Source organism: Monodon monoceros, unplaced genomic scaffold (genome assembly GCF_005190385.1).
Source record: "Monodon monoceros isolate NGI ecotype Baffin Bay Population unplaced genomic scaffold, NGI_Narwhal_1 Super_Scaffold_7, whole genome shotgun sequence".
NCBI lineage: Eukaryota > Metazoa > Chordata > Mammalia > Artiodactyla > Monodontidae > Monodon > Monodon monoceros.
The window spans coordinates 23818124-23833231 of NW_021703784.1; the positions used below are offsets into that span (position 1 = coordinate 23818124).

At 33.7% G+C, this 15108-nt stretch overlaps 1 protein-coding gene across 2 annotated transcripts in view; it reads right to left on the reverse strand.

Moving 5' to 3' along the window:
- CUL5 (cullin 5) overlaps nucleotides 1–15108 on the reverse strand; it is a 95937-nt gene that overhangs the window by 10784 nt on the left and 70045 nt on the right. For both annotated transcript variants that reach the window (XM_029208005.1, XM_029208006.1), the window contains 3 exons: nucleotides 14359–14423; nucleotides 2651–2783; nucleotides 1501–1632 (listed from right to left, as the gene is read on the reverse strand). In XM_029208005.1, the coding sequence (XP_029063838.1) occupies nucleotides 1501–1632; nucleotides 2651–2783; nucleotides 14359–14423 (330 nt within the window). The remainder of the gene's footprint in view (nucleotides 1–1500; nucleotides 1633–2650; nucleotides 2784–14358; nucleotides 14424–15108) is intronic.

Below are 15108 nucleotides of genomic sequence, written 5' to 3' on the forward strand. Positions count from 1 at the left end.
CTGTGAACATTCATGTACAATTTTTTGTGTGCTCATTATGTTTTCACTTCTCTTGAGTGGAATTACCTAGTAGAACTGCTGGGTCAACTTTATGTTTAACTTTTTGAGGAACCGTCAGTTTTCCAAAGTGGCTGCACCATTTTATATTCCTACCAGCAATGCATGAGGGTTCCAATTTCTCCTCTTCCTCACCAACATCTGTTATTGTCTGAATTTTCAGCTATCCCAGTGGTTTTAATTTGCATTTCCCTAATAACTAATGATGTTGAGCATCTTTGCATACACTTATTGGACATTTATATATCTTTTGTGAAGAAATGTCTATTCGAATTCTTTGCCCTTTTTTTTTTGGGTACACGGGCCTCTCACTGCTGTGGCCTCTCCTGTTGCGGAGCACAGGCTCCGGACGCGCAGGCTCAGCGGCCATGGCTCACGGGCCCAGCCGCTCTGCGGCATGTGTGATCTTCCCGGACCGGGGCATGAACCCGTGTTCCCTGCATCGGCAGGCGGACTCTCAACCACTGCGCCACCAGGAAAGCCCCTCTTTGCCCATTTTTAACTGAGTTGTCTTTACTGTTGAGTTGTAAGAGTTCTTTATATATTCTAGATACAATATCAGACATGTGAACTGCAATAGCAGTTTTTTCAAAGAAATACACTTTAAATCTGAAAGTCTGTTTTAAATTACAGTGTACTAAATACATATTAATTTTACTAATTTTTTCTTTCTCCTATATACTTAGATAATAAGAGGTTTTTAATATTTTGACAAAAATTTCAAAGTCACAAAGCAGTAATTTCCCAGTGATTGTTAATATTAAGATCACCTGAACAGTAATTTTTACTATCCCACACTACCAGGCAAAACAGGGCTATCTGCAAATCTTTAATTTGAAATACACATATAAATGAAAAATATATATATAAAATACATATAATTATACACATTATAATAGATGTTTTATTATCATATATTAATGTAATATTATATATAACACCATATGTATAAATGAAAGACATTCATTTATGCTATACTGATATAACTCAAATTCCATTAAAATGGACGGAAAGGAACAGACGTAAAATATTTTAACATGGGAATTTAGCCATAATTAGCATTGATTAACCTAAATAAGCCATCAACTTTTACCTATTTGTTCTTTTTCCTTAATAGATGTATTTATTTACAAACATCTCTATGGTTAAATATTTAGTACTAAAAACATCTTAAAAATGAAACGATTTGTCCGTTAGTTAAGGTCAGTTCAAATGAGAGCAGAGATACAAAAGAGTGAAACAACAGAAGCAAAGCAAGAGCAAAGGTGCTTCACCAGAAGTCTTAAGAAAATATACTTTATTTTATATAATTGATGCTATATTCTTCTAAAACGTTCCGTATTTCTTCAATATTAACAATATCAACAAAATGCATTACTTAAGCACACATATGAACCATGTGCTATTTTAAGAAAAGCAAATATTTTTTAAAATTTTACTTACTCTTAGCCACTCTACCATATTCTCTTCAATTTCACTATCAGCAGAGATGTCTAATATAAGACGTCGTGTCAAATGAGCTTTGTGATATCTCATAAAAACGTCTTTGTTTTGTACATATTTAAGTACCAAGAGCTGTACAGAAAAAAAAGTTACTTTCAATTTACATACATTCTTAGCCATCCCTCTCATTTAGACCTTTCTACATCCCCAATTGTCAAAATTCAGAAATTTATATAATCAAATACAGAGAGAGGTTTAGTAAATTGCCCATCTCTGAAAAATAACCAGTCCTGAAATACTACAATACTTTAATACTTTAAAAGTTAGCAAATTTGAGACTGTAACCAAATAACCTTTTAATTCTTAGAAACATTAAGTTTTGAGATTTAATATAAAATGTGATAAAACTTTACATGAAAATCAATGGTTCTTCCCCATTTTTTTCTTCTACATTTCTTCTTCACTTTATTCTAACACTAATCTTCTCTCTAACCACCCCCCCGCTTTGCTGGCTGCGCCATGCAGCTTATGGGATCTTAGTTCCCTGACCAGGGGTTGAACCTGGGCCCAGCAGTGAAAGCAGTCTTAACCACTGGACTGCCATGGAACTCCCCCCTCTAACCCTCTTTGTCTATACTTTCTCTATATCTTTACTTACTAATTTTTTCCTCTTTGGTATGATGTCCTTGGCTTATATCATATTACAATAACAAGCAGAGACAAATAAATATGAAAGCAACTAACTTTTTATCTACACTCATTTATCCCTGGCTATCTATTTTGGGCTCTCACAAAAAGAAAGAAGTGAAAAACTCCTGGTCTCTCAAATATCATTCCAAATACCACCAGCTAGCTCCATTTTCCCTTTTTTTGTCCTTTAATACAAGCTAGAATTTAACTGACTTTTAAAAATAATCAAGAAAGGGGAAGAATTAAATACTATTTCCCTTTCTGGCAGCTACAGAATAAAAATTGTCAGTAAGAAAAATAACTGCTCTATAGAGATCTTGCACTGGTAAAATTTCATAATATTAGTTGCTTAGAGATATACGTTAAAAAAAAAAAACTGAGGCTATCGCAGAAAGCCTTATAAGCAAAACACAAATTCAAAGATAATTTTAAAATTTCAAGTTAAAAAAATTTTATGTACCACTTCTTTAAGCTTTGCTTCAATCTCTTCAGAGGTTAGTTTTTTGCTTAATGGTGTTTTTCTTAGCAACATGTCACAGTAATTGGCAAGCAGCTCAGGGCATTTTGATTCAGGCTGAGTTTTTAATCCCACCCTAAAAAACAAATTAAAAGCAGTTGATGAAAATGACTGAATCTGCAAATATTTTTTCTAAAGCCAATTTTTCACAGATTTCTTATGTTGTATAGATCCAATGGGACTAGGGTAAGCAAGTCTACATCTAGGGTGCATAGTTTAAGGAGGCACTCCCTCTTAGGTTCCCATAAGTGCACTTGGAGAACACTGAGAGTGAGACCTCCTTGTATTTTGTAACCTATGTGCCACCTTGCCTCACTCTAGTGGCAGCTTTGCCAATGATCTTTAAAAGATTTTATTAAGATGCTTCTAAAATAGTTTTGAAAAACTGTGTAAATCCTTGCATATTTATAAGTTAACATTTAAAACTTTTTTTTTTAAAGCACTCAGTGTTCGATTTATTTGCAAGATGTCACACAGGTAGCATTCTCCCGTTTTTCACAATCTGATTCAGAACATCAATCAATTTATGTTAAAACTGTTACTTCACTCTTTGAGACATATCCAATGTAACCTAAATTTCACAGTGATATGATATATATCATCCTTCATTAAAAACAACTGTAAACAAACTTTCCTTAAACAATGAACTTACATCTCTATTTCACTTTCCTAACAAAACTTTAAAACGAGTGTATCGTATTTTATGTTTGAAAGTCTTTCATTTATTCTTTATCACACTTCTCTAAACTATATATGTAAATAAATTTAAATTCAACATTTTAAAACTTTTTATGTATAAAATTCAACTGTTATCAGAAATGAGTTGTCCAAATTATTATAAGTACACGACTTAACAAAACAACATAATTATATTGTGTGTGTATAAAACATATGCATATGCAAAATTTTGTCTATGAAGTGGATGAAACTTTTTTCCCCTCCCAATTATGAATGCAGGAAATCATCAATTTTACTTCTACTTTTTGTATTTATAAATTTATGTCTTTTACCTAAAAAATCTTATTCATATTTATAGATAGGACTAGAAGAAGTTTTTCTTATAATGTCACTCAATTCATTGAGCACCTCCTGAGTTATTTGCTAAAAAAACATATACTGATCTAACAAAAAAAGTTATTTTTTAATAATGGATCAAATTAGCCATCAATTGTGTTGAAAGCAAATAATTAGAAACCATTTTGCAAAAGGATATAACATCTAGTCATTAGAAATTCATTTTCTGTACAATACCAATATTTCAAAATATTCCTTTCTTAAACGACTTGGAGGCATTTTACAATTCAAGGCACATACCATAGTAAGAATGAAAAGAGATATGCCTTTCTTTACAAAATAGGGAAGAGTAATTCTGGAAAGGAGAAGTGAAAGGAGAAACTGCAATACTTCCACCAGAGGGTTCAATTTCAGAAAAAAGTAGATGTGGAAATTGAGGATTTAGAAAGTGATTTCCTTAAAAGTATCTACACTGGCATACTCTTGGGAATTCTTTCTGTATCCCTCGAGGTAGATATAGCAAGTCTAAAGACCACTAACTTACTTCATAAGAATCTATCCATCTCCTCCAATCTATTCACATTGCCAATACCTAGCTTCTATATGAACTGCTGTAATAACTGCAGTGGTCTATCTCCCTTCCTCCAATTCAACAGGTTGAGAAGACAGTTTTCAGTCTTTTATTGTTGTTTCTTTGGTATTGTGTCATTCCCCCGATCTCTGGCTTTTTATGTTTCGTTTTTTTCCAGTTTTTAGCTGTTTTACTATGATGTACCTAGGAATGGTTTAATTTGTAGTTATCACGCTTGAGATTCAAAGAGTTGCTTGAATACAGAAGTTGGCATCTTTTGGCAATTTGGAAAAATTTTGGTCAATAGCTCATGCCTCCTTTTCCTTTCTCTATGATTCCAATTACATATCGCTATAGATATTTTACCTTTTCTCAGGTAACAATTTCCACCTATTTGTCTATTAATATGTATTACTTACTCATTATTATTCATGATCTATTTAAGATTACTGAGATATAATTCACATACCATACAATTTATCCATCTGAAGTGTGTAATTCAATGTTTCTTTAAAGTATATTCACAAGGTTGTACAACTATCATCAAAAGAAAATTTTAAACATTTTCATTACCCCAAAAACAAACCCCATACTCATTAGTAGTCAAATCTCATTTTCCAGCTATCCCTCCCTCCCAGTCCCTAGTTATAACTAATCGACTTTCTGTCTCTATGGATTTCCTTATTCTGGACATCTCATATAAATGGAAGCATACAATATGTGACCTTTTGTGACTGGTATCTCTTACTTAGCATAATGTTTTTATTAATCATCCAGATCATAGCACATATCCATTCATTCCTTCAAAAAAATTATCCTTTTATCATGGTCAAAAGATTTAGCATATTAGCCATTTTAAGTGTACAATTCAGTGGCCTTAAGTACATTCACAATGTTCTGCAAATATCATCACTATCTATGTCCAGAACTTATTCATTATCCTAAACAGAAACCCTGTACTCATTAAACAATAACCTTCCATTCCCTCCTATCCCCAGTTCCTGGTAACATCTATTCTACTTTTCTGTATCAATAAATTTGCCTATCCTAGATACTTCATATAAGTGTAATCATAAAAAATTTGTCCTTTTGTGTCTGGCTTATTTCACATCTCAAGGTTTCATTCAAGCTGTAGCATGTATCAGAATTTCTTTCCTTTTATGACTAAATAAAATTCCATCGCATAGATATACCGCATTTTGCTTATTCATCATCAGATAATGGACATTTGGGTTGTTTCCATTTTTTGGCTATTAAGAATAATGCTGCTATGAACATTTATGTACAAGTTTTTGAGTAGATATATGTTTTCATTTCTTTTGGGTATATACCCAGGAGTGGAGCTGATGGGTCACGTGTTAACTTTATGTTAAACTTCTTGAGGAACTACAAAAGTGTTACCACAGTAGCTGTGTACCAACTATAATGATCCCAATCTCTCTCCACATCTTCACCAACACTTGTTAATGTCTTTTTAATTTTAGCCATCCTAGTGGGCGTGAGTGATATATCACTGTGGTTAAGTTATTAATCTTAATTATTTTAAAGTCCTTATCTACTAACTCCAATAGTGGGATCACCTGAGAGTCTGCTTCTGAAATTATTTTTCTCTTAGTTGACCATAAATTTCTCTGCCATCACAGGACTAGTAATGTACTGAATACTACGCACTGCATATAAAAGAATCATGAAGGGGGAGAGGGATAAATTAGGAGTTTAGGATTAACATATACACATTATTATATATAAAACAGATAACCAACAAGGATCTACTGCATAGCACAGGGAACTATACTCAATATTTTGTAATAACCTACAGGAAAAAAGAATCTGAAAAAAATATAAATGTATAACTTAATCACTTTGCTGTATACCTGTAATTAACACAACACTGTAAATTAACTGTACTTCAATTAAAAAAAAAAAAAAAAAGAATCACAGAGGCACGAGACTAGTTTATCTTCCATTAAGAATGTGTGTTCAGGGGCTTCCCTGGTGGCGCAGTGGTTGAGAATCCGCCTGCCGATGCAGGGGACACGGGTTCGTGCCCCGGTCCGGGAAGATCCCACGTGCCGCGGAGCGGCTGGGCCCGTGAGCCATGGCCACTGAGCCTGTGCGTCCGGAGCCTGTGCTCCGCAGCGGGAGAGGCCACAACAGTGAGAGGCCCACGTACCGCAAAAAAAAAAAAAAAAAAAAAAAAAAGAATGTGTGTTCACCCTTGGTTCTGCTATGGCAGAGGCTGATCACTTTAATCCAATCAAACTACTTTGGCTCAAGGATGGGTTGTAGTTTTGGTAAGAATCAGTCTACCTCTGGTTACCCACTGAATCTAAGGAATGTCCCTCCTGGGCTTTCACTTGAGAGCCTAGTTGAGTTTTGTCATTCCAGTCCTGTGTGACCACCAAAAGCTCTACTGTCCCCCAGCAGTACTGCTCAGCCTGAGTGAAACCTAGATTCTCAGTTACTTTTTTTCAGGGAAACACAGCTACAAAGCATCAGCTAACTTCTGAAGGTTCTCTCTCATTTCTATAACTTTCATTATTTTGTTCTAGTTGCTTCTGTAGCTCTTTGATAATATTAAAATGACTATTTCCTAAATTTACCTGATTTCCCTGATTGTTCTCAGTGGAAGCACTGGCTCACCATGAACTACTATATTCCTCCTCAGGAGTGACTCTCCCAAATAACCTGGATGATACTAGCAGCTTTATTCTTCTAGAACATTACCTCTACCACCTCCAATAGCCACAACACTCATGTTCTGCTGCCTGAATCATCTAATAATACTCATTTTATTCCACAGAAATTTTCTACTTAATCTGGAGCTAAAGACAGGACCTGGTCACCTTAGAATAAAAAAAATAAAGAGAAAGTAATCCCCACTTCTGGGAATTTAGACTGTAGAAACATATAAAATGGCAAATGTACAATATTATTCACTGGAGCACTATTATTAGTAATAGCAAAGTATTAGAAAATACTTAGTGTAGAAATAAAGGATCAATTAAATAAACTATGCTATATGTACCAGACATAACACCATGCTGCTATTAAGAATAACAAAGTTATGAAAAAAACTACAGCTAACATACTAATCAGGAATAAGACAAGGATGTCAACATTCACCACTGCTGTTCATCACTGTGCTAGAAGTTCTACCTAGAGCTAGAAGTTCTAGTTAGAGCAATTAGGCAAGAAAAATAAAGACATCCAAATTGGAAAGAAAGAAGTAAAAGTATCTCTATTCACAGATGTCATGACCTTCTATATATAAAGTATTAAAGAATCCACAGAAAAGCTACTAGAGCCAATGACTAAATTTATTAGCAAAGTTGCAGGGTACAAGATCAACACACAAGAATCAGTTGTGTTTTCATACGCCAGCAATGAACAATCCAAAAGGAAATTATATAAACAATTTCATTTATAATAACATCCAAAAGAAAAACATACCTAGAAATAAACTTAACCAAGGACATGAAAGCCCAAGCAGAGTAAAAGAGCCATCCTTGCAGGGCTGCAACTTTGCATGAGGTGTCAGAGCCACTAGAAAGGCCTAGCATCCAGGCATCAAAGACCAAACAGTTAAGGGGTGTGTTGACATGAAGGAGCAGCCATGTATGGCGTATGAGAGAAGAGACCAAATAGGTAAGGAGGGTGTCCATGCAAGGAGAAGGTACAACGGGAGGCATTAAGGCTCCAGTTGGATGAGGAAGGCATTCATGTAGGGGGTGGCCCAGTCTGGGGAGTCAGAGCCTCAGCAGGGTGAGGAATGCATCCACAAAGAAACAAGGCCAGGTATTGTAGTTGTAAATGCATATGTGTACCTTTAGCTTGTCCACTGAGAGGCTCTAGGAGCAGTGACACCACAATAGCAATGAATACACCTAGCAACAGATTTTGTCCACTAAATACCAACGTCCACTAAAAGCAACTAGAGCTCTGTGAAAAAATGGCTAACCCTGAGGCTAAGGCAAGGGAAAGTACAAAATGAATCCGGAAATCTTCACATCCCAAAAAGAAAGAAGAATTTACTTTAAAAGGACCCAGAAACCAGCTCCCATTAGTGAAATCTAGGATAATCTAAAAATCAAAACAAAGAATAAAAGTAAATTATGGGAGCTCCCTGGTGGTCTAGTGGTTAGGATTTGGTGCTTTCACTGCTGTGGCCTGGGTTCAATCCCTGGTCAGGGAACTGAGATCCTGTAATCCATGCAGCACAGCAACCCACCACCCCCACCAAAAAAAAAAGTAAATTATAACCCATTGAATAAAAATAGTAAACTATGAGTTCATACTGAGATGATAAATCAATGTACGAATTGAAAATTTAATGAGCAATGATGGGATCTTTACAGTTTTAAAGTACCTGTCAAAAAATACTTAATTACAAAAAGAAAAAGAATGAGTGGATAAGTTGGGCATACACCAACTTAATTAGGTAATCAAACTAAACTAAATCAGTACTGGGATAAATCAAAATCATGCACCCTCCCTCAGATAAGATGCAATGACGGAAGTCCCTGGTGGTCCAGGGGTTATGACTTCATGCTTTCACTGCTGAGGGCCCAGGTTCAATCCCTGGTCAGAGAACTAGGATCCAGCAAGCCATGTGGCGTGGCCAAAAAAAAGATTCAATGAGAATAATAAACTTTCACTTCTGCCAAAGATGCAAACCTGAATCTAATCATAAAAAACATCAGATTAACTCACACTAAGGGACATCCTACAAAATAATTGGACTGTAATCTTCAAAATGTCAAGATAATGACAGTCAAAAGAGAGACAGTTCCACACCAAAGAAAAAGGAATATAAGAACTAAATGCAACACATGATTCTGCGATGGATCCTTCTGCTATAAAAAATACAACATGGTCAATAAATTTAAAGGGATCTGAGGAGTAGATGGTTATTATGCATCAAAGACAATTTTCTGACTTTGATAGTTGTATTGTGATTATATTTGTAGAAAATATACACTAGTGTACTTGGAATAATGAGCAACTTACTCTCAAATGGTTCCAGAAAAAAAAGTTTTAATGTATTTCCAAAGAGAAAAGGATAATAAACTTACAGCTATATGTACGTTATTTCGACAACTGAGAAGATTCCTTGTAAAGCACCACTTCACCAAAACTACAACTAGATTAAATTTAAAATTTTGAAAAGCCTGTATCTATTAAAGAAATCGAACTTGTGATCAGTACCTGCCCACAGAGAAAACTCCCGACTCAAATGGTTTTACTAATGAATTCTACCAAACATTTAAGGAAGAAGTAATGTCAATTAAACTAATTCTTTTAAAACATACAAAAGGAGGGAATAACTCTCAATACTTTTTGAGGCCAGCATAATCCTGAAACCAGAAAAGCACAAATATCAAAAAAATGAAAATTGTACAAGGCACAAAGGCCAGAAAGAAAATGGTAAATCCACAAATATAGACAAAAAATATTTAACAAAACACTGGCAAATTAAATCCAGGAATATATAAAAAGAATAATACAGCACAACCAAGTAGAATTTATCCCAAGAATTCAACCTTGGTTAAATGTTTTCTTTAAAAAAATCAATGTATCCTGAAGAAGAAAAATGGAACTGAAGGAATCAGGCTCCCTGACTTCAGACTATATTACAAAGCTACAGTCATCAAAACAGTGTGGTACTGGCACAAAAACAGAAATATAGATCCATGGAGCAGGATAAAGCCCAGAAATAAACCCATGCACCTATGGTCAATTAATCTATGACAAAGGAGGCAAGAATATACAATGGAGGAAAGACAGTCTCTTCAATAAATGGTGCTGGGAAAACTGGACAGCTACATGTAAAAAAATGAAATTAGAACACTCTCTAACACCATACACAAAAATAAACTCCAAATGGATTAAAGACCTAAATGTAAGACTGGACACTATAAAACTCTTAGAGGAAAACATAGGCAGAACACTGTTTGACATAAATTGCAGCAATATCTTTTTTGGATCTACCTTCTAGAGTAATGAAAATAAAAACAAAAATAAACAAATGGGGCCTAATTAAACTTTAAAACTTTTACATAGCAAAGGAAACCATAAACAAAATGAAAAGACAATCCACAGAATGGGAGAAAATATTTGCAGATGAAGTGACTTGACAAGGGATTAATCTCTAAAATATACAAACAGCTCATGAAGCTCAATATCAAAAAAAACAAACAACCCAATCAAAAAATGGGCAGAAGATCTAAACAGACATTTCTCCAAAAAAGACATACAGATGGCCAAAAAACACATGAAAAAATGCTCAACATCGCTAATTATTAGAGAAATGCAAATCAAAAATACAATGTCACCAGTCAGAATGGCCATCATCAAAAAGTCTACAAACAATAAATACTGGAGAGGGTGTGGAGAAAAGGGAACCCTCTTGCACTGTTGGTGGGAATGTAAATTGATACAACCACTATGGAGAACAGTATGGAGGTTCCTTGAAAAACTAAAAATAGAGCTACCACATGACCCAGCAATCCCACTCTTGGGCATATGTCCAGAGAAAACCATAATTTGAAAAGACACATGCACCCCAATGTTCATTGCAGCACTATTTACAATAGCCAGGACATGGAAGAAACCTAAATGTCCATCAAAAGAGGAATGGATAAAGAAGATGTGGTACATATATACAATGGAATATTACTCAACCATAAAAAAGAATGAAATAATGCCATTTGCAGTAACATGGATGGACCTAGAAATTATCATATTAAGTGAAGTAAGTCAGACAAATATTATATGATATCACTTATTTGTGAAATCTAAAAAAAATTAATCAAACTTATTTATAAAACAAAGAGACTCACCGACTTCAAAAACAAACTTATGGTTATGAAAGGGGAAATGTGGGGGGGGGTATAAATCAGGTGTTTAGGAATAACATATACACACTACCATATATATATAGTGTGCATATATATATATATATATATATATATATATATATACACATATATATATAAATAATCAACAGGACCCACTCTATAGCACAGGGAACTCTACTCAATATTCTGTAATAACCTAAATGGGAAAAAAGTCTGAAAAAGAATGGATATATGTATATGTATAACTTAATCACTTTGCTGTACACCTGAAACTAACACAACATTGTAAATCAACTATACTCCAATATAAAATAAAAATTAAAAAGCAGAACTGAGGTTTCCCTCAGGTTTCTTTCTGAGAAGAAATTCTGCCCAAAGATGTCTAATAATTCCTGCCCAAGAATTTCCAGCCTGCTAGCCTGCCCTACGAACTTTGGATTTGCCAGCCCCCACAATTACATAAGCCAATTCCTTTAAATAAATCTCTCTTCTATCTCCCCACACCCCTCCCCCAAATCAATGTATTTCACCACATCAAAAGAATAAGGAAGAAAAACCTTCTGGTCATTTTAACACAGAAAAAGTATTTAATAAGTCAACACCCATTCATTATCAAACTTTCAGCAAATTAGGAATAAAAAAAACCCAATTAAAGGCATCTATGAAAAACCCTCACCTAACTTTGTACTTAATGACAAAATATTAAGGCTTTTCCCCTAAGCTTGCCAAAAAAGGCAAGGATGCCCACTCTTACTACTTCTGTTCAATACTGTACTTATGATCCCAGCCAGTGTGCATCAATCCAGAAAAAGAAATAACTAGTATAAAGATGAGAAAGGAAGAAATAAAGCTGCCTTATTCAAAGATTACATGATTTTTTACATAGAAAATCTCAAGAAATCTAAAAAAGAACTACTAGAACTAATAACTTTAATAAGGTAACAGGAGGTAAGATCTATATACAAAAATCAACCATATTTTTATATACTAGCAAAATACCAGAATATCAAAAGCACTCAAGGAAAAAAAAGAACAAAGTTATACCAGCTGACTTAAAGACTTACTGCAGAACTATATTAATCATGGCTGTTTGTAATGGCCAAAGGATACCCATTTAATTCAATGGAATAGAATAGAAAGTCCAGAAAAACATATTTTTAAGTCACTTGATTTTTCACATAAGACACTAAAGCAACCCAGTAGGGAATGGGAAGTATTTCCAACAAATGGTGATGAAACCACTTGCTATCCATACAGAAAAGAAAAAAATGAAAGTTAATCCCTAACTTACACTATATGCAAATATCAATTTAAGGTGGCTCTTAAATGTAAATATGAAAGCTAAAACTTATAAAGCTTCTAGAAGAAAACAGAAGGTTATCTTCTTGTCCTAGTGTCAGAGGTAGACAAAGGTTTCCTAGACAAAACACAGAAAGCAAAATCCACAAAAGAAAAGCATATATATCTTACAAAGGACCTACATACAGAATATATAAGAACTCACAGCTCACTAATAAAAAGGAACAACCCAATAGAAAAAAAACAGAAAATAAGAGTACCAAAAATACCAAAAAAGTGTTCAATATCAATAGACATGAGGGAAATGGGAATCAAAACTATACTGAGATAATACTACATACATCCAGAATGACTAAAATTAAAATGACAACACTAAACACTGGCGAGAACAAGGATTAAGTGGTATTCTTATACTTTGCTGGTGGGAGTGTAAAACAGTACAACCACTTTGGAAAGCAAACCACTGTGATACAAAAAACATGGATAAATCTTAAAAACACTATGCTGAGTTGAAAAAAGCTGTACACAAAAAGTACATATTGTATGAATTCCATTTATATGTAGTCCTAGATCAGGCAAAACTAACCTATGTTGAAATAATCAGAACAATAGTTGCCTTCTGGAAGGAGGTGGGACTGATTGGGAATGGACATAAGGTAATTCTCAAGGATGATGAAGATATTGTGTATCTTAATAGGGATGCAGGCATTTGTCAAATCTGACAAAATTATACACCTAAGATTTGATTTATGGATATGACTGTAGGTAAATTTTATCTCAAAACAAACACAAAATTCAATTAATGACTGCATGCTAAAGTGTTTAGGGAGCAAAGTTTACTGATGCTTGCAACTTCTTTTGAAATGCATTTAAAAGTTGACTGATGGATGTATAGGGAGATACATATAAATAAATATACATATATATATAAATATACACATAAAGATACATATACATATAAATAAAGCAACAGAGTGACTTTACTCTTCAGTTTGAATATTTTCATTAAAAAATGCTGGGAGTAGTGGAGAATAAGTAAGACCTTTATGTATTCACATGAAGAGATCTCCAAGATGTAGTGTTATATGTTTCATATTTATAAAGAGAACACAATAAATGCCCTTCTAAACAATGCCAATAAAACTGTATGACCCAGGTAGGTGTCTTCCACTGTGATGGCACTCAAATAACTTACACGGTTCAAAAAAATACAAAATGAAAATGATTTTTAAAAAAAACCAACAAAGCCCTGAACAATTACTTTTCCTTCTTGAGAAATGCTATTTTTGAATATTTTAGCATTGTGTATAAAATTTATTTAAGATTAAGAAAGAAGTTTTTCCAATTAACCTTTAGCACTACTTAGTACAACTCTGAAGATACTATAACTAGCTCAGATTAATTAATATTTTATTAACTTTTCATTTTCAGATTTTCTGTAATAGTAGCACAAATAAATCTATCTTACTTGAGATTGAGATCTCACCAATGAGAGATCAACTAAAAAAAAACATATAAAAATTTACATTAAAATTGATTTCCCTTAAAATCATTATGGTGAATAGAGTCATATTCTATGCTTTTGTAGGTTATAAAATAACTTTGGTGAAAAACGAGGAGGGAAAATCAAGAAGAGATTCAAGAAGATTAAGAACAAAACGTTTTTTACTTAAAAAAATAAGGTCAACATTCTTTGGTCATAGAGGAGATAATATAAAATTTAAAATCAAGACAGAATTTTTAATGATCAAAGGTGGCAAAAATCATAAAAGTTAAAAAAATGAAAAACAAACCTGATAGGATTAGGGAAACAGGGCACTTTGCATATCCAATAACATATAATACACTCCAAAAAAATTTAAGAATTTTAATGTAAGAATTTTAAACATATGATTTAAAAGACTTACCCTTTCTGCTTCAAAGGTAATTCAAGTTTAAATATGGTAGCATCATTAACAACTGCTTTATATGCCTACAAATAATATAAAATAAGATACGAACATTATTTTTAATACTTAAAATAGATAATTATAATTCTAAAAATACATAAAATACAAATTAGTTTTTATTTTTAATGATGTATCTGGCCAAGTCAATGATTTCAACATGCTCTTTCTCATGTTATGATTATCATTATTCTCAAGTGAGGTATTAATGCTGCCTGACAACCATAACATTTTCTCTTGTCCACACATTCTCCTAGAAAACATTTTCATACCACCTCCTTTCTCTTCAAACCTCCAGTATTTCCTCTCCCATGCATACTCTCAGCTGATGATGTGGCTTCCTAATTCACTGAGAAAACCAAAGTAATCAGAATTCCCTCCTTTTTCTCCTGTATCATCAATTTTTCCCCCCTCCATTATTTCTACAGCTTCAATATGCATACATATTATTCTTTAAATCTTAAAAACTCTCTCTTGGCTTTGTCCACCTTCAGCTACTGCCCCATATTTCTCTCTCTCTAAGCTAAACTCCTAGAAGAATTATCTAACTCACTGTCGCTAATTTCTCTACTACCATTCTCATCTGAAACTGTTCTAAACAGGCTTTCACACTACTACTCCAACTAATCATTCTTGTCAGCCTCCATGTTGCTGAAGACAATGGTTAATCCCCATCTTATCTGACCTATCAGCAGCATTTTAAAACAGCAG